Consider the following 17,327-nt stretch of genomic DNA (forward strand, 5'->3'; position numbering starts at 1 on the left):
CTGCCCCTCTCGAGGCCTCAGGCATCACATCTCCGAACCGCGCACAATTCTGCAACCTGAAGTCACAACACCTGGATCTTTGAAGCGTCCAGGAAGCTGTACGCATGCGTGAGGCTGTGGCCCTGGAGCTGGTGGTGGAACCCCAGTGGGGCTGGGTCGAGGCTCCCGACGGCTCCCCGGCTTTCAAAAGTTACCTGGCTGGTTGGGGGTGGGGTTGGGGGAGTTACCGGCTGCGCGCGCGCCGGCCCCGCCCTCAGCCTCTTCAGGCACCTGTGGGCTCGAGGGCCTACTCGGCCGCAGCTGCCGTCCAATAGGCAGCCTCCCTGACCCAATTAGGCCCCGCCCACAGCCTGCATCCTCCAATCCCCGGGTGGCGGCGGGCCCTCTCCCTCGGAGGGCCCGCCCCTCTGAGCGCTTCTTCCGGGTGGGGCCCCGGGCAGAGGCGATGGCGCCCTGGGCGCTCCTCAGACCTGGGGTCCTGGTGCGGACCGGGCACACCGTGCTGACCTGGGGGATCACGCTGGTGCTCTTCCTGCATGATACCGGTGAGCCGGACCCCGCGCGACCCTGGACCCCCCCGATCCTGCGTGATTCCCTAGATGTTTGGGTCTCACTGAGTCCCTTGCCGAAGCCCGAGAGATCCTGGGATTCACCCTATCTCCTCCAGCTCCTGAGGCCCCCTCCCCATCTCTCATTCCAAGAGCCACCTGCTTTCTGCCTAATACCCAGTTGATCCCTAATTAATTCCAGAATCTTCCTGATCCCTGCCAGATACCCTGTCTGTCCCAGGACCCACCCGGTGCCCACCAGATCCGACGACCGACTCGAGCCCCCATCTCCCCTGATCCTGGGACCCGCCCGACCCTTCCCAGGAATTGACTCCCAAGATTCCGAGGATCAACTAGATGAAGGACTGGCATCCTGCCCAGCCCTGTAGCCACTAGCTGCCCAAGTCCAGGTTCCCCAGCCTCAGGCAAGAGAACACCGCATAGGGGAGCAGCCTGTCCCTCACGTCCTCATCCTTGATTCTCGCCCTGGTAGCATTCATTCATCCCATCAACCCCCTTCCACCCTTCCCCCTCTTTACCCACCACAGGCCACCTCCGTGGCCACCTCCAGCACAAGTTTTCACCCTCCCTCACTACCACCATCACAGTCCCCACTCATCATCCCTCCTTGCTCCAGCATAAACCCCTGGACCGGGGGCGTTCTCACTTTCCTCCCAAGACCTCAAGTCTCCTGCACTGCCTCCGCCCCTTAGCCTAAATCCTGCTCAGTCTCCCCATCAGAAAGAACCCCCCCAGTGCAACCCCCCTTCCTTCTCCGCTCCCTTTTACAGTCAAGGGGCACCAGAGTTGGCCACACTCTGCTGTCTGGCTGTCTCCTGCCCCTCGCTCTTCAGCCCCCCGCCTCCCAAAATCCTTCAGTCACCTCCATGGGCTGGACCCTTCCTGGCCTGGGCTCCCCTGTTGTCCCTCTGCAGCATGCCAGACAGCCTGCCGACCCTGCCCTCCTCTGTCTCTTGGGCATCTTGGACCTGGCCAGCCTCTCCTCATCTTAGAGCCAGACCCCTCAGCCAGACCCCTCCTCCCTCTCCCCCACATCCAGCCAAGTGTGGCCCCATCAGCCCCCTTACCCCCCTCTGTCCATCCCCTCTTCTCCACCCTTCCTGCCAGTGCCCTTGTCCAGACACGCTCCTCTCCGTGTCCCAGATAAGCCTCCCCTCTGATCCATCTTTACTCCAGCAGTAAGAGGGCTTTCAGAAACATATCTGACCCTGTAACCTTCCATGGTTCCCTATTGCGCTCCAGAGAGAGTGTAGATGAACTGCTTCTTTTTTTTTTTTTTTTTTGCTGAACGTGAACTTCTCCCTCCTGCACCCTATGCAGTGGCCACACCTGACCATTCATCAAACTCCATCTCCAGGCCTTCCCTCAGCCAGGGACACACTTCCCACCTCCAGCTGCACCCCTCACCTGCACCCTCCTATTCTATCGCCGCAGCCTCACTCTCCCCCTCTGGCCTCTCCAGCACTGCGGCAGTGGGAAGAGCAGGGGGAGCTGCTCCTGCCCCTCACCTTCCTGCTCTTGGTACTGGGCTCCCTGCTGCTTTACCTGGCTGTGTCACTCATGGACCCGGGATACGTGAATGTCCTGCCCCAGCCCCAGGTAACCAGGGGTCCCAAACATCTCCTCCCCCCAACAGGGAACTCAAGGCCCCAGTAACAATCTCATGCTAGACCCTGTGCTGAGGGCTTTCCTAGGGAATCCCAGGGAATCGTCTTGCCAGACCTAGAGCCCCATCCTACAATGAGGAAATTGCCAAGACCCAGAGAGGGGAAGTAACTGGCAGAGGTCACACAGCCTCGCAGTCCAGGGCACTCTACCCCACTCTACCACCTCCATTACACAGGGGATGGATCCCCAAACGTGCACACCCAGAGTTAAGCTGGCCCCCAAGGGAGCTACCCACCAGTGCCCTCTGCCTCCCAAGGGAACCCCATCTCATACTGTGTCCCCCCATTTTCAGGAGGAGGCCAAGGAAGAGCAGACAGCCATGGTTCCTCAGGCCATCCCCCTTCGGCGCTGCAGATACTGCATGGTGCTGGTGGGTGATGCAGGGACCTCCGTGGGAGGGGTCGGGCAAGATTGAGACTCCTTGGCCTCATCCCTCCACCAGGAAGGCCTCCCAGATGCCAGCCCTGACCTCCCGCCCACATCGTTGGGTCCAGAAGGGAGCCGGTGTTGAGGCCCGACTCCCTGTGTGCCCACAGCAACCCCTGCGGGCCCGTCACTGCCGTGAGTGCCGTCGTTGTGTCCGCCGATATGACCACCACTGCCCCTGGATGGAGAACTGCGTGGGGGAGCGCAATCACCCACTCTTTGTGGCCTACCTGGCGCTGCAGCTGGTGGTGCTTCTGTGGGGCCTGTACCTGGCATGGTGGGTTCCCCCCGCGCCCTGGGTGTGGGGGGGCAGGCAGCAGGCACCCACCAGGTGGGGAGAGAGCCAGCCTCCCTCTTCAGGGGCCTCGGACCCTCTCCCAAATGGCCAGCCCACCGGGGGTCCCTGGGGCAAAGCCGCCACACACACACCCGCCAGCTCTGGGTCCCTGTCCCCCTCCTTCCCTGCAGGTCTGGCCTCCGCTTCTTCCGGCCTTGGGGGCTCTGGCTGCGGTCCAGTGGGCTCCTGTTTGCCACCTTCCTGCTGCTGTCGCTCTTCTCCCTAGTGGCCAGCCTGCTCTTGGCCTCGCACCTCTACCTGGTGGCCAGCAACACCACCACCTGGGAGTTCATCTCCTCACACCGCATCGCCTACCTCCGCCAGCGCCCCGGCAACCCCTTCGACCGCGGCCTGACCCGCAACTTGGCCCACTTCTTCTGTGGATGGCCCTCGGGGTCCTGGGAGACCCTCTGGGCTGAGGAGGAGGAAGGCAGTAGCCAGGATGTTTAGGGTTGCTAGAGGCCGGGCCACCATCTTGTGCTTGAAAACCAGAGGGGCTGCACCCGGGGTCGTCAGCCCTCCGAGGGCCTGGGGCTCCTCACTCCTGCCCACTCCTCCCAGGCCTCAGAGTGGAGCTGAAGGACAGAACCCTGCCTCAAAGGCAGAAGAGGAGGAAGAGGACCCATGGGGGGGCTCGGGCACAAAGGACCTGGGCTGCGGAGACTTCCACCCTCCCCGCCCCCCAAGCCAGGCTGCCTCCAATGCACAGTTTTATAAATTTAATAATCCATAAAGCAAGTCAAGTGTTCAAAAAACAAACCAAACTGCTCCTCGCTGTGCCACACTTTCGGGTCCAGGTCTCGCAGCGGGCAGGGGAGAGGTGGTCGGGAGAAGGGAGGGGAGGCAGCACTTTGCCCGGTGACTCAGCAAAGCCCACAACAGCAGCCCGTGGCCGCCACCTTGAGTCCCAAGGGCTCATCAATACCAGGGCTCCCAGGCGGGCAAGCAGAGGTTCCAACCGTCTGAGGGGCAGGGGGTAGAGAGCCCGGGAGGCCCTCAGGGCTCCAGGAATCGCTGGGACACAAAGTCGAAGTCCCGGAAGGCAGCCTGTTGGCGGGCGGTGAGGGGGCTGCGGGCATCAGGCGGCGTCAGGGCAGGCGGCAGCCCCGTGAACTCGCCCTCAAAGTAGCGCAGGTCTGTGGGGCCGCAGAGGGTGGGCACAAACGGGGGCTGGACGGCTCGGGCGAGCAGGGCCTGCCAGTCGGTGGTCTGGGGGCAAGGGTAGAGGTGCCTCAGACAACGGGAGCGGCAGCCCCGCGGGCCCTTGATGCCTCCCACTGTGCCAGGCTCCTGGACCACTGCAGCCCTGGCCACTCACCCTGAAGAAAGGCTGTGTCTTGATCTCCTCGGCATCCCGCTCCCCCGCCCCCAGGCGCTTCTCGGGGCACTTCTGGAGGAGCTGGGGGAGAGGACAGGTGCTCGTTCAGGGCGCTCGGGCCCCAGGCACTGCCCACCTCCCCCTCTCCAGCCTCTGGGGTAGGGATCCCCGAGCCACGAGCAGCTCTCAGCCCAGCCCTGGACCCTGCGGTGATTACCTTCTTTTTTATTTTTTTTTTTAAAGAGTTTGTTTTGTTTTGTTTTGTTTTTTGGGGGACGCACCACGCAGCTTGCGGGATTTTAGTTTCCCCAACCAGGGATCGAACCCGCGCCCCCTGCAGTGGAAGTGCAGAGTCTTAACCACTGGACCACCGGGGAAGTCCCTGCGATTACCTTCTGAATGAGCTCAAGCCCTTGCACCGACAGAAAGCGCGGGTATGGGGCTTCCGCATTGACGATGCAGTCAAACACCTCCTCCTCGGTGTCCCCTGGAAACGGGCACTGCAGGGATGGGGCTCAGCAGGGTATGTGGGCCACCCCACCCCCACCTGACCTGGAGGCCCCAGCAGCACCCCGTCCAGCGCTCACCTCGCCCACCAGCATCTCGTAGAGCAGCACGCCCAGCCCCCACCAGTCCACAGCCCGCGTATAGGCCTCCTGGGTCAGCACCTCAGGGGCCAGGAACTCCGGGGTGCCACAGAAGGTGCTCGTCCGGTCCCCAAAGCCGATCCCTGCAAACCAACATCCACACTGATGCCAGCATGGTGTGTCATCCACAAGAACCTCTGTAAGAATCAAGCACCCACCCTTATGACCCCATGTACTGAACCTGTGCCGAGCCCTGCCCCATACCCTTGGAGGTGGGAATGGTTTTTATGCCACTTGATTGATGAGGAATCTGAGTCTCAGCCAAGCTCATGTGCCAGGGTCACGCAGAAAGCAGAACCCAGTGCCCTCTCCCAGCCCAGGATCTCCCTCTGGCCAAGGGCAAGGGGCTCTTTCAGAGCTTTCAGGGCTGGGAAGGACGAGCCAATATGTCCCTGGAATGAGGGCTGGGAGGCAGATTTCCTGGGAGCTGCCACTTGCCCACCACCCTGCTGGCCTGGGCTGAGTGAGCACGGCTGAAAGACACGGGATCCTGAACAGGAGGCACCCACCTTCCTTACAGAGCCCAAAGTCTGCGATCTTCAGGAAACCCTGGGCATCCAGCAGAAGATTATCCAACTTAAGGTCTCTGAGGGCAAGGCGGGGCAGGTCAAAGGGGCTAAGAAGCGCTGAGGCCCAGGGAACAGCGGCCCCACCCCAGAGCAGCCCAGGAGGAGGGAAGCATCTGCCCCCTCGCCCACTCCCCCAGCATCTCGGGGGCAAGTTACCTGTAAATGATCTTCTGCTCATGTAAGAACTGCAGCCCCAGGACCACACAGGCCAGATAGAACCTGGAGGGTTGGTGTAGGGGGGAGTTCAGGCCCAGGACTGTGGGGGACAGGGCAGGGAGGCACCAGGATGGCCATGGCCTGGGGACCCCAGATGTCCCTGCCAGAGTCAGATGTGGGCGAGAGACTGGGAGGAGCCTCATGTGTAGCAGGGGTGGGGCTCCTCCAGATAGCAGCCTGCCCTTCCTGGGCTCTTAGATTGTGCCAGGGATGACACCGAGTAACCTCACGCCTATCCTGGCATCCTCCCAGCAGCCTGCTGTGGATACCCATCATGCCTACTTTTCAAATGAGGATCTGAGACTCTCGGTAAATGACCCACCCAGGGTAGCACAGCTAGTGGCCGAGATAATATGTGAATCCAGGCTCCAGAGCCCACACTCTGCTGGGCAAGAAATAACAACACCAGCTGTCGGTCACTTACTGCTCACCAGTCCCCGTGCTCGGCAATTTCTAAATGTTACGTTCATCCATGCAACAAGCCTATGAAAATAGTTATCATTAGCCCAATTCACAGCTATATAAACTGAGGTCTGAGGTCACAAATGCTGTGAGGGTTGATAACCAGGATTTGAACCAAGGCCTCCCTGACTCCATGCTCTTCTGCTGATGGGCACCCTGGAGGAAGCAGGATGAAGGCGTCGCCAGGTACAGGGAAGCAGGGAAGGCTTTCTGAAAGAGACAGACAGGAGAGATGGGAACCCACCGGGCCTGGGGCTCAGGGAAGACGTCCTCATGGATCTGCATCATGAGGTCACCACCGGGCACGAACTCGGTCACGAAGCAGGCGTGGCTGGAGGTGTGGAAGCAGGCAAGGAGGGAGAGTAGGAAGGGATGCCCCATGCGGCCCACAGCCTCCAGGATTCGCTTCTCGCAGTACAGGCTGCAAGAGGAGGGCGTGGGTTTTAGAGGGAAGGAGGGAACCCAAAAGGGAATGAAAACCTCCCCTGACTATGCCCTGTCACCCACACAACACCCCTGGGTCACTGGCTCTTGTCAAAGTGCCAGGCAACTAGAGTGATGGTTCATACGTATCAGGAGCTCACATAGGTCTTTTTTTTTTTTGGCCACACTGTGTGGCATGCGGGATCTCAGTTCCCCGACCAGGGATGGAACAAGCACCCCCTGCAGTGGAAGCGCGGAGTCTTAACCACTGGACTACCAGGGAAGTCCCTCACATAGGTCTTGAACCTGTACCACCACCCTGTTCCCATTTCACAGATGAGGAAACCGAGGTGCATAGAAGAGGGGACCTGCCCAAGGGCACACAGTTAACAACTGCAGTTGCTAACAAGAGAGCCCAGGCCTGGCTGGCCCCACAGGGTCACCACTTACAAGCCCCAGTAGCATTCAGCTGCCTTCGGGGGCCACCAGCCCAGGCCTGCCATCCTGGGTACCCTCCAGGTGCCCGGATGCCGGGAACCCCCTGGCCTCAGCACACACCTCTCTATCTCATCCCGGCTCAGCACCTCCTGCTTCTTCAGCGCTTTGATGGCATAGTATTGACCTGTCCCCTTGAACTGGACCAAGAGGACCTGGGGACCAGAGAGAGATTGGGCTCCAGGTGGGCAGTACAGGAGTCTACTTCCCCCACCCACCGCCCCACAGACCCCAGAGTCCCCCTAGCTAACGTGTCGGGGCCTGCCCACCCCCCTCCACTGCACCCCCTCAGCCCACTACCTTCCCGAAGTGGCCCCGGCCCAGCACGGCCAAGCAGCGGAAGTCCTGAAGCCGGGGGGGTTTCCTGCAAGAGAGAGGGTACAGGAAGCCCCTGGGACAAGGGCTGGGGCTCCGCCAAGGGCCGCTCCAAACCCTCCCTCCACGCCTGGTCCTGGGCTGTCCCCACCTGTGGGGCAGGAGGGGCAGGGGCTGGAGAGGCCGGGTCAGGGCTCCTAGGACTGCCATATCCTGGGGTCTGGCATGCAGGCGGAGCTCACTAATGTGGGCTCCGCAAGTGAGAACCTGAGAGCAAGCCAAGGAGCTCAGGGCGATGTGAGAACGCCTGACATGCAAACACCCAAGTGAGTGGACAGATGTCTCTCTCAAACGCCAAGGTGAGCCTGCCAGGGGTACCTGGTGGCTGAGGCTGGCAGAGATGGCTCGAGTCGAGTCCTGGGCTCCATGTGGGGGCGTTTGGTGCTCTGTGAGGGCAGAGGGGCTCAGGGCAGAGGGGGCTTCCTCTCCTTTTTCCCTCCAGCCCTGCCGTCCCCACCCAGACAGCCCCCAGCATGACCAGCCCTGCCGCCGCTCACTGGCATCTCCTCGGAGGTCGGCTCCTGGGGCAGGTAGAGGCGCGGTGGCTTGGGTGGGGATTGGATCTCTTCTCGCAAGGGGGTCTTCTTGGGCGGGAAATTACTGTTGGGAGGAAGCAGACACACGACCGGGCACAGGCGGATGGAATAGTGGCGGGGGCGGGGGGGGGGGTGGACCCACAGCCGTGTGAGACAGAGAGACAGAGAGACGGGTCAGAGGGCGAGCAATGCAGGCATTGTCTGCATGTGTAGTGAGGTGACTCCACAGAGAAGCAGGCAGCCTGGGGCGAGGCTCCTCACCTGGGCGAGGCAGGGGCGGCGGCCCCCCGGGGTGTGGCTGGGGTCTGGGAGCACCCTTTCGGGGGGCTGATGGTGCTTGGGGAACTGCAGGGGGGCAGCAGGCTCATGACCAAGCGCCCCCAGGCCGCCATGCTGAGGTTCATCTGGGAAGCCCTCAGGAAGTCCTGACCTGGGGCAAAAGGGGGCTCAGTCCCGGGGTCTCCTAAGGGTCCCAGCCCTGCTCCCTACTAGCCAGCCTTCTCCACTCCACACCTCTGCGTTTTGAGAAAATGCGCTTCTGCCTCTGCAGCCGGGGCCTTCTCTCAATGACAGGGTCACAGAAGGTCACCTGTGGGGGCAGGGGGCAGGGCTGAAGACCAGTCCCCTCCCACCCCACCTGCCACGGGCACCTCCTCAGCCTCCAGGCTCCCAGCCTGAGCCCATGTCAACAGACACAAGAGCCAGAAGGACTCAGAGAGATGGATCCAACATCCTCATTGGTACCAGTGGGGAAACCGAGGCCCGGAGAAGAGAGGCGGTCCAGGGTCACACACGCGGCAGGGCAGTCAGGACAAGGATGCAGGCCGCTAGGCTCCCATGAAGTCCTCAGAGAGGGGCTGGGAATCCTTCCTTCCTCTAGATCTCCTCCCTCTGGGCCTCAATTTCCACTCCTACGTGTGGGTGCGGAGCAGAGTCTCAAAGGCCCTTCTTTGCTCTAACGGAGCCAGGGGCCCACGAGGTCAGAGGGCAGGGGCCAGTGGGCACCTGGGCAAAGAGCAGCCCCTGCGGCACCAGGCTGAGGGAGAGCTGGTGACAGGCATTGTCCAGGAAGTCCTCCAGCCTCAGGAAGGCCACGCCGCACAGCTGCCGCCAGTCTCGCCAGCGCACCCCGATCTCCAGCTCTCGGGCCTACAGTGGGGAGGCCAGGTTGAGGGGTGGAGCGTGGCACCAGCCACTACCTGGCCGGCCTTCCACCCCACGGCCCACGGTCACCCCTGTCCACACAAGGCAGCCTCACCCGCTCCAGGGGGACGACAAAGGTCTGGTCCCAGGACTGCTTGGCCACAGGCCCCCAGCCCGTCTGGCCCACAATGCGATTGTCCACCTTCAGCACGGCCAACACCTCACCTGTGGGGCCAGAGCCAGGGTTCAGGGCAGGCCGGGAGCGGGAGTCCTTCGCTGTTCCCCGGCTTCCCATGCCCCCTACTCACTGGCCAGCTCGCCTCCGCCACGCTGCTGCTTGGCCCTGCTCCGAAGCCAGCCCTGGGAGGGGCTCCCGGCCAGTGCGGCCACGGGGGAACGTCCCGGCACAGCTGTCAGCAGCTGCTCACAGCCCAGGAGGTGGACCTGCAGTGTCCCTGTCAGGGAGCATGGTGGGGGGCCATTATCAGGTGCCATCCTCCAATGGGCCCCTGGGACCCCAGGAATGCTACCTTCTCCTGGAGGTATAGCTAAACCCAGACCTTGCCCACATTAGGCCTCAGCAGCCACCTGCCACCCTTGGGGCCGGCCAACTGGTCCTCCCCTCCTGCACACTCTCTAGGTGTTGGAAGAAGCAGGGACACACAGGCAGAGGAGTGAGACTCAGACCTCAGCCAGGTTGCACGGGACCACAGCGCACGGCGACACACTGCTCAGGGCTCAGGGCCTAGGAATAGCGCCATGGCAGGGATGAGAGCCCGGGGAGGAGCAGGATGCCTGGCTGGCTGACCTGTCCCACCTCTTCCCTGGGCCTGTTTCCCCATCTGTACAGCGGAAAGGAGCGCCAGCTCAGCCCCACCTCCTGCAAAGGGTACAAGCGTGTTTTGCCAACCAAGCAGATTCATTTTAGGGTCATTAGAGATTTGTCCCTCAAAGGGTAGAGGAAGCAGTGGGACTCTGGCCGCCCTTCAGGACACACACTGGGCCTAAGAGCGCCATTTAGGGAGTCTGGGCCTGGGGTTTACACTCTGAGAGACCTCATAAACCAAGGCAGTGCCCAGGGTGGGAAGATCATCTTAGGAAGAATGATTGGAGGAATATGGGTACTCAGCCAGAAGACAGGATGTGGGGTGGCCCCAAGTACCTGAATTTTAGGCCATTTAACAAGCCCTTACCCCCACCTTCCCCAACTTGTCTACTTGGCTAACTCACATAAGCCCTTCAAGGCCAAGCTCAGACACCACCCCCTCCAGGAAGCATTCCTTGATTCCCTAAGGGCCAGGTGAGGGGGCCCATCCAGCCGCTGTACTTCCCCTTCTCAGCTCTGCTCACAATGAGATGTGGCCTGTCTACCCTGCATCAGCTCTGTGTTGGCAGGGGTTGGGCTCTCTAGTTGGCACCGTGTCCCAGGTGGGAAGCTCAGGGCTTCCAGAGTTGACACTGGTAGATTATTTGGAGGCAGATCCAGCTTGGGATAAGGAAGAACTTTCCAACAGTCCAAACTGCCCAGGACTGGGTATCAAGGCCTCCAGGGCTATGACCTCCCTAACACTGGCACTTTAAGAACTCTCATGGTTCCTCACTTAAATAATAGCTTCACCGACTGAGCGATCTCTGTGCCCGCACGGTGCTGAGCACTTCACATGCAACAACTCACTGAATTTTCGCAGCAACCCTATGAAATAGGTGCTGTTATCACCCCCATTTGACAGAGTGAAAAACTGAGGTCTGGAGAGGGGATGTCAATTGCACAAGGTCACACAGCTAGGGGATGGTGAAGCCAGGATTGGAAGTCTTCTCCAAGATTCTTCCCCACTGTGTTTCAGGCTCCTCCCTGGAAGGGAAGGAGAGCTCTGAAGTAGGAGGGACTCCCGGGTACCTGTCATGGCAGTGGGCTTCACGAGTGTCCCTGAAGGCTGGGCGTTCCCAGACACAGCAGTCCGCAGCTCCCGGGCCACTCTGCCACGCAGAGGGTGGGCAGGAGGCAGTCCCTCCAGCAGCTGCTCCAAGGCCAGCCGCAGGAGGTCCAGTTTCTGGGAGGACTCCTGGAGCTGGGCCTGAGCCTGCAGAAGGGATACAGGGCCATGGGGTAATGGCGGGGGCAGTGGCTCAGGCCACCTGGAGACACCCTGGATGAGGTCTAGACAAGAATGTGCCTCCTGTTTCCTCATTGCCACCCCTCACAGCTAGTCCAGCGGTGTCTCCCGCCACTGCAGAGGGTGGTACCACTCAGAGAGGAGCAGCAATGGGAGGGGACCATGATCTGACCTCGGCTAGCACCTTGCGGTCCTGCGTTCGCCGGCTACCGAGCAGCTTCACCACGTTCTTGGCGCCCTCGGCCACAGCAGCCTCGATGCGTAGCCGGTGCCGCAGCTCCTCCACCAGCAGCTCCGGTCCTGGGAGGAGGGGGTCAGCCCTCAGGCCCATGCCCTGCTCCGCTCTGCCCATCCCCACTTCTCAAGGCCTCACCTGGCTCAGGGGACCCGCTGGCCTCCAGGCTGCTGATCTTCATTCGTAGCAGGGCCACCTTCAGCTGGCTGTCCTGTAGCATCTGCTGGGCGGCTGCCAGAAGCTTCCTCTCCTATGGGGTTATGACATATGCCCCCTCAGGCCAGGACTAGGCCAGAGCCTCCCTGGTCAGACCAGGGACTGGAGCAAGCCTCCCCCATCAGTCTAGGATTGAAGCTAAGCCTGTCTCGGTAGGCCAGATACTAGAGCCAAGCCTCCCTTTTTAGACTAGGTCTGGAGCAGACCTCCCCCATCAGACTAGACAAGGGAGGGCTAAGGTCAAGCCTCCCTTATTAGATCAGGGTGAGCCTCCACATCATGCTGGGAGTTGGGACCGGCTGGGAGCTGGGCTGAGATTCCCCATTAGACTGGTGTTTTGCCTTCTCTGTTAGACGAGGGGTTCGAGCCATGCCTTTCCCACCAAGCTGAGATTTAGGGTTCTGCCTCCCCTGTCAGACTAAGGGTGAGACTGTCTCCTTTCCAGGGTCAATGGCTGGGTTGCATTTCCCTATCAGAATAGGGGCTGGTGGTGGGATGAATTGGGAGATTGGGATTAACATATATACACTAATATGTATAAGATAGATAACTAATAAGAAACTGCTGTATAAAAAAAAATTCAAAAATTCAAAAAAAAAAAGAACAGGGTCTGGATCACCACCTTCTCTAATAATCTGAGAGCCAAATCTCTTCCCCCCAGATCCCAGGGGCCTTACCTTGGGAGTGCCACTGGCATACGTGTGGGTCATATTCTCGGCTCCCTGCTTGACCTTCAGCTCTACCTGCAGCTGCCTCTGTAGAGCCTCCAGGTGTCGAGTCCTTGGCTGCTCTGCCAGCGGCCAAGGTCCTGAGGCCGCAGGTTCTGTGTGCAAGGAGTGTGGGGCTCATGAACCCCTCCCCCAGAGCCGAGAGCCCCCCATGGCCTAGCTCTCTCCTCTCCGCCCCTCCCGGGCAGGGGCTACATGAGGAGGCTCTGAGAGAGGTCAGGGCCAAGGCCAAGGAGCTGGGTCAGCCTGCCGCCTGCTGTCCCGAGGGGCCTGCTCAGACTCCTCACTCACCAGCCGGGCCAGGCCCGGGGCCAGGCAGCAGGATGCGGGCATGCAGCTCCCGCAGCTCCCCGTGCAGCTGCTCCAGGCGGCGGTTGGAGGACCGCAGCAGCTGCTGCACGTGGCCCAGGTGGCGGCGGTCAGTGGCTACCCGCCGCAGGTTCTCCACACCCTCCTTGATTTTCAGCTCCTTCTGGATGGCCCGGCGGATCGCCTCTTTCTCATCCCCTGGGGGCCACTGGCCCGCCCCAGGCTGGAAAGGCAGAGGCATTAGTCCCCTCAGTCCCCACCTCCACGGCCTCAGCTCATCACAGGCGGAGGGGGAGGGAGGCAGGCGTGGTCGGCACCCAGGACTGACACCCACGGTTTGGGAAGCACTTATGAGCTTAGAGCTAGTATCCCTAAGCCAGATGGAAACCCCAAGGCTATTTATCCAGCCCGTGCTCCTGTCCTCTGCCATCAGAGAGAAGAGTAAGGGGGAAAAAATTGTCAGTGTTTACATGGTGTTCTGTTCTAAGAGCTGTGCAGACATTAACTTGTTGATCCTGACAGCAACCCCATGAGGTAGGTGTAGTTATTATCCCCATTTTATAGATGAGGAAACTGATACACAGAGAGGTTAAGTAATTTGCCCAAGGCCACAACACAGGGAAGGAGATGCACCATCATCTCTTGGGCCCCAGCCTCTCCCTGCCGGTCATGCTAACATCAGGCTGCTCTCAGTCTGGGATCCAGGCTAAGGTCTGGGGACCAGAAAAGAGGCTCGGCACTGAGAAGGGCCCCCCCCCCAATGTCACGCAGACAGGGCAGCCTGTGGCCTGAGGAGAAGCTAGGGCTGTTCCCCTGACCTTCCGACACCCCAGCTGGCAAAGCAGAGGCACAGAGGGGTTGAGGAGGTCTCCGGGGGCCCACCCCCAGCTCAGCTCCTGGGAGGAATTAGAAGGCTCTCTCACTGCTTCACCCCAAGTGGGAGCAAGAAAGAGGAAAATCTCCTTCCCAGAGGCCATTTCAAACCAACCGGTGCCGATGCTGACCTCAGCCCACGGTAACCCATGATGCCCCCAACCCAGGACTGCCTCAGAGCCCTCACCTTACCTCTCGGCTCTCCATCTCCTGAGCCCAGTGGAGCCTCAGGGACCCCCACCCCAGGCCTCCGCTGGCCCTCTGGCCCGTCTGTCAGAGGGCAGGGGCGGGGCTCAGGAAATCCTTTGAGGGCCCTAGGCCAGAGGGCCAGCGCCAAAGGCCTGAGCAAACAAAGATCCCACGGAGCTGGGGGCCCGGCACCGGGGTCCTGAGTCACCCAGCTGCCGCTGCTGGGCGGAGGTTAACAGGAAATCGGAAAATGTGTACAAGCCATGGCTGGAACAGGCAGAGGGACCTCCGGAGGAAGGGGGAGGGAGGGGACAGACGCAGCCCTGAAAGTTGCCCAAGGGGTGGGGGCACTCTAGGAGTCTTGTGGAGAACACTTCACCCTTGACCAGAGCCCATGGTCCTGCCTGCTCCGGGCTGGAATCCTGCCAAGTGCGCACACACCTCTCCCTTTGGGCTCCGCGGCTGGGGCGCTATCTTGTACACAAACGTCCCCACCCCCATTTGTTCTGGGCTAGTACCCCACCTCTCCCCACGCCCCAAAAAGACACACAGCCTCGGTCCCATGCGAACCTATTGCCAGCTCCGGCAGCAACCCCGCCCCCTCGCCATTTGGTCTGGAACCCTGTGTACCCGAGGGTTCCCCCGGGAACTGGGTAGGCCCCTCCCTCTGGGGTCCCCACTCCCCGCCTGCCTGTGTGCTCTGGGAAGGACCCCACGACCGCGAGGGAGTGGCACCCTCCAGGCGGAGGAGGGTTCTTCTCCCCTCCCAGAACCCGTCCCTAGGTGCCTGCACGGCCCCCCTTTGCTTTCACAGCGGATGCACATCGGCCTTAGAGTGCTACCTGAAGAACAGATTTTAGGAAACTTTGGGGCCCACCCTGGTGGCCCTGACTGCGGACTCAGACGTGCTCATGGGCAGGCCTGACTGGAGGCTCTGATTCACTTGGAGGTGATTTGGGGACGTCTCCAGGAGGCAGGAACGACTTACCCCCAGTGCTCAGGTCTGCCCTGCGAAGGTGTAGGGGGGCGCAGGGCAAGGGCTGGGAAGGGACACGGGGAGGGCCTGGGGACGCGGCCGGAGCCCGGGGCGGTGAATGAGGCTCCCCCCACCCCCCGGCCCGCGCCCGCGGCCCGTCCCCTCCGGGCGCCGTTCACCTGCTGCGGCGCCCCCTCTTCCATGGCGCCGCTCGGGCAGCTCGGCCCCTCCTCTCGACCACTCCGGTTCCGGAAGCCCCGGCCCCTCCGCCAGGGCTTTCAAACTTGAAACTTCCCGGGAAGCGGCGCCGGAGTCGCGGGATCGGGCGCCCCCTCCCGAGGTCCGCTGGCCCTCGCGGGACCTGGGATCAGCGCCGCCTCTCGGCCGCGCGGGATCGAGCCCGGCTCCTGACCCAGAGGCCCCGGCGCCTCCCCCGGATCCGATGTTCCGAGGGATTTGGAGCCCAGTGCCCCTCATCTGAGGCCGCGGTTCCTGCTCCTTGAGACACTGACCCCCGCCCCGCGATACAAGGGAAGAAAAGGACATTTCCCGGGCCGGAGTTCTCCAGTTGTCGGGTCGCGCGCCCAGAGGGGCGGGCCCGGGTGCGGACAGCGCCGCCTGCCGGCCGCGGAGCAATGCCTGTGTGGCCTGTCCTCTCTGGGCCGGGTCAGCCTCTTCCTCGGAACCCCGCCGCGACCTGGCTCCCGCCCGGAGTCTCTCTTCCTTTCCCATGTCATTGGTGTAAAATGGGCTAATCCCATACCTGTCGCCCCCCAAGGAGCCTTGGCCCTGTCTGTAATCACTGTAAGAATGTATGCGTGGGAAAACAATAAAGCCTTACCCAAATTACACACGAATCCAAAATCCCTCAGGACCCCCGCCCCATCACTTGACTAGACTGGAGCTTTCTGGTTCAGCCAGAGCTGCTCAGCCTTTGCCCTAAAGGGCTCATCTAAACAGAATACACATTTAAACCTTGAGAAAAAGCCACCATTTCAGGAAACTAGCCTGCGCTAGGCGGTTCTTGCAATGGCTTAGGTATGTAGGGGACCCTGGTTCTTTACTGCCTAGTCTAGGGTTGTTTAGGCAATTCCTGTTATCCTATGCTCACCAGCACTTTGTGCCAGGACTTTACTGGAAGGAGCCTCGTCCAAGGGGCCGGAAGTGAGTAAGGCTCAAATACTGAAGGTGGCTTATTTGCTGACTTGGAAGAGGTGCCCTCCAGTGCTTTTATAGGAGGAAACCATGTCAGTTCCACTTTGCTCTATCACCTCCTTCACAGTGGACTGGAAAGTGAAATCGGCAAAACATGGGCAATCCTGGGATTGTCCTGCAATGCGAAATCAACCAAGTGACATGAACATATGCAAAGGAGACTTGGTTCACTGGGGGACATGCCAACTTCATAATCAGAGCCAAGTGCGACACTTTTACATATATACAAATCAGAATTATTGAAGGTTAGACATTTAACAGCTAGTGAGCAAGCTAGCCAGGCACATGGTAGGCTCCTTTAAGTGGGGGTTATCGAGGTGCCCTTAGCTGAATGTTAATGTTAACAAATAATTGAGAGGTAAAAAGACTACCAGCTTCTGACTGTAGGTCATGGGTTTCAGAAAAAAAACATCAAACGAGCAAAGCTCTGCCTTTCAGGAGGGTATCTAGTTCCCATCTTGAGGCTCATTTATCCAATCCTCCAGCCAGAAAGCTGAATTATGTGGAAGAACAATGATTTTTAAGTTTGCTGTGAAGTGTTTCACTGTCTCAGTGGCCACTAAGGGAAAGGGGTTCAGAAATAGAATACATCCACCTTTCCTAATGAACCCCAGGCTGGACAAACCTATAGCCCTGGGCTGATGGATGAGTCTGACAAGATAGCTGCATCTTACATGTCTGATGGTGATGGTGCTTCATAAAATTGTAATTCTTAGGAAAATTGAAGTTCACATTTAACACCCAGTGGGTAGTGAACAGCCCAAATGAACTCTGGCTAACGAGCTATTAAAAGTTGTGTAACATCAACCTGAAAGGAACTGTCCCAGCAGGCTACATAAAGAAACATTTACCCCTTTCTGTACTTTTTTTTCCCTTCTTGGTACTGCAGACATCAATCCATCTACATTTAGATTTGCCTCCCTTGGGTAGTATCTGAGTATGCGATGTCACTAACTAATCAAGTTGTAACACACCCTCCACTTTAAAAGTCCTCCCTGTTCTTGTTCTCATCCCAAAACTGCAGTCCCTTTCCCCTCAGACCCATTAAAAATAAAACTTGTAAGTCTTCATTAAATGAAATCCTGAAAGTCTTCATTTTTTGCAACAGAATCCCATTCTTACAATAGCCAGAAAGGGTTTACAGCAAAATATAACAAAAAGGCAGAAAAAACAAATTTGTGTTTATGGGACCAAGTGAAACCATGAAACCAGTTGTGTTATAAAGCAGTAATGATAAAGATTACCAAATTAATACACACAATTATACAGTCCTCTGAAGCCCCCAAAC

At 59.7% G+C, this 17,327-nt stretch overlaps 2 protein-coding genes across 7 annotated transcripts; one reads left to right on the forward strand and one right to left on the reverse strand.

The window, feature by feature from the left end:
* The first annotated feature begins 399 nt into the window (after positions 1 to 399).
* Positions 400 to 3,754, forward strand: ZDHHC12 (zinc finger DHHC-type palmitoyltransferase 12). 2 transcript variants are annotated; one of them, XM_061199822.1, is made up of 5 exons: positions 400 to 545; positions 2,032 to 2,168; positions 2,530 to 2,607; positions 2,774 to 2,962; positions 3,132 to 3,754. In XM_061199822.1, the coding sequence occupies exons 1-5, from the start codon at positions 446 to 448 to the stop codon at positions 3,417 to 3,419; spliced, it is 792 nt and encodes a 263-aa protein (XP_061055805.1). In that variant the 5' UTR covers positions 400 to 445; the 3' UTR covers positions 3,420 to 3,754. The 2 variants fall into 2 exon arrangements, with proteins under 2 accessions (XP_061055805.1, XP_061055804.1); XM_061199821.1 differs by having other exon boundaries at positions 2,774 to 2,940.
* On the reverse strand, positions 3,705 to 15,366 carry PKN3 (protein kinase N3). 5 transcript variants are annotated; one of them, XM_061199814.1, is made up of 22 exons: positions 15,004 to 15,364; positions 12,769 to 13,009; positions 12,427 to 12,572; positions 11,672 to 11,783; positions 11,471 to 11,598; positions 11,082 to 11,265; positions 9,493 to 9,639; positions 9,300 to 9,409; positions 9,047 to 9,190; positions 8,555 to 8,630; positions 8,303 to 8,471; positions 8,003 to 8,105; positions 7,824 to 7,891; positions 7,431 to 7,494; positions 7,194 to 7,285; positions 6,457 to 6,633; positions 5,691 to 5,753; positions 5,475 to 5,551; positions 4,906 to 5,102; positions 4,711 to 4,818; positions 4,319 to 4,399; positions 3,705 to 4,209 (listed from the first exon to the last, which is right to left on the reverse strand). In XM_061199814.1, the coding sequence occupies exons 1-22, from the start codon at positions 15,025 to 15,027 to the stop codon at positions 3,997 to 3,999; spliced, it is 2,724 nt and encodes a 907-aa protein (XP_061055797.1). In that variant the 5' UTR covers positions 15,028 to 15,364; the 3' UTR covers positions 3,705 to 3,996. The 5 variants fall into 5 exon arrangements, with proteins under 5 accessions (XP_061055797.1, XP_061055799.1, XP_061055798.1 ...); XM_061199816.1 differs by having other exon boundaries at positions 4,906 to 5,048; positions 15,004 to 15,363; XM_061199815.1 differs by lacking the exon at positions 15,004 to 15,364 and adding an exon at positions 13,852 to 13,908.
* Positions 15,367 to 17,327: the final 1,961 nt, after the last annotated feature.

The sequence above is a fragment of the Eubalaena glacialis genome, chromosome 9 (assembly GCF_028564815.1).
Source record: "Eubalaena glacialis isolate mEubGla1 chromosome 9, mEubGla1.1.hap2.+ XY, whole genome shotgun sequence".
In the NCBI taxonomy this organism is placed as follows: Eukaryota; Metazoa; Chordata; class Mammalia; order Artiodactyla; family Balaenidae; genus Eubalaena; species Eubalaena glacialis.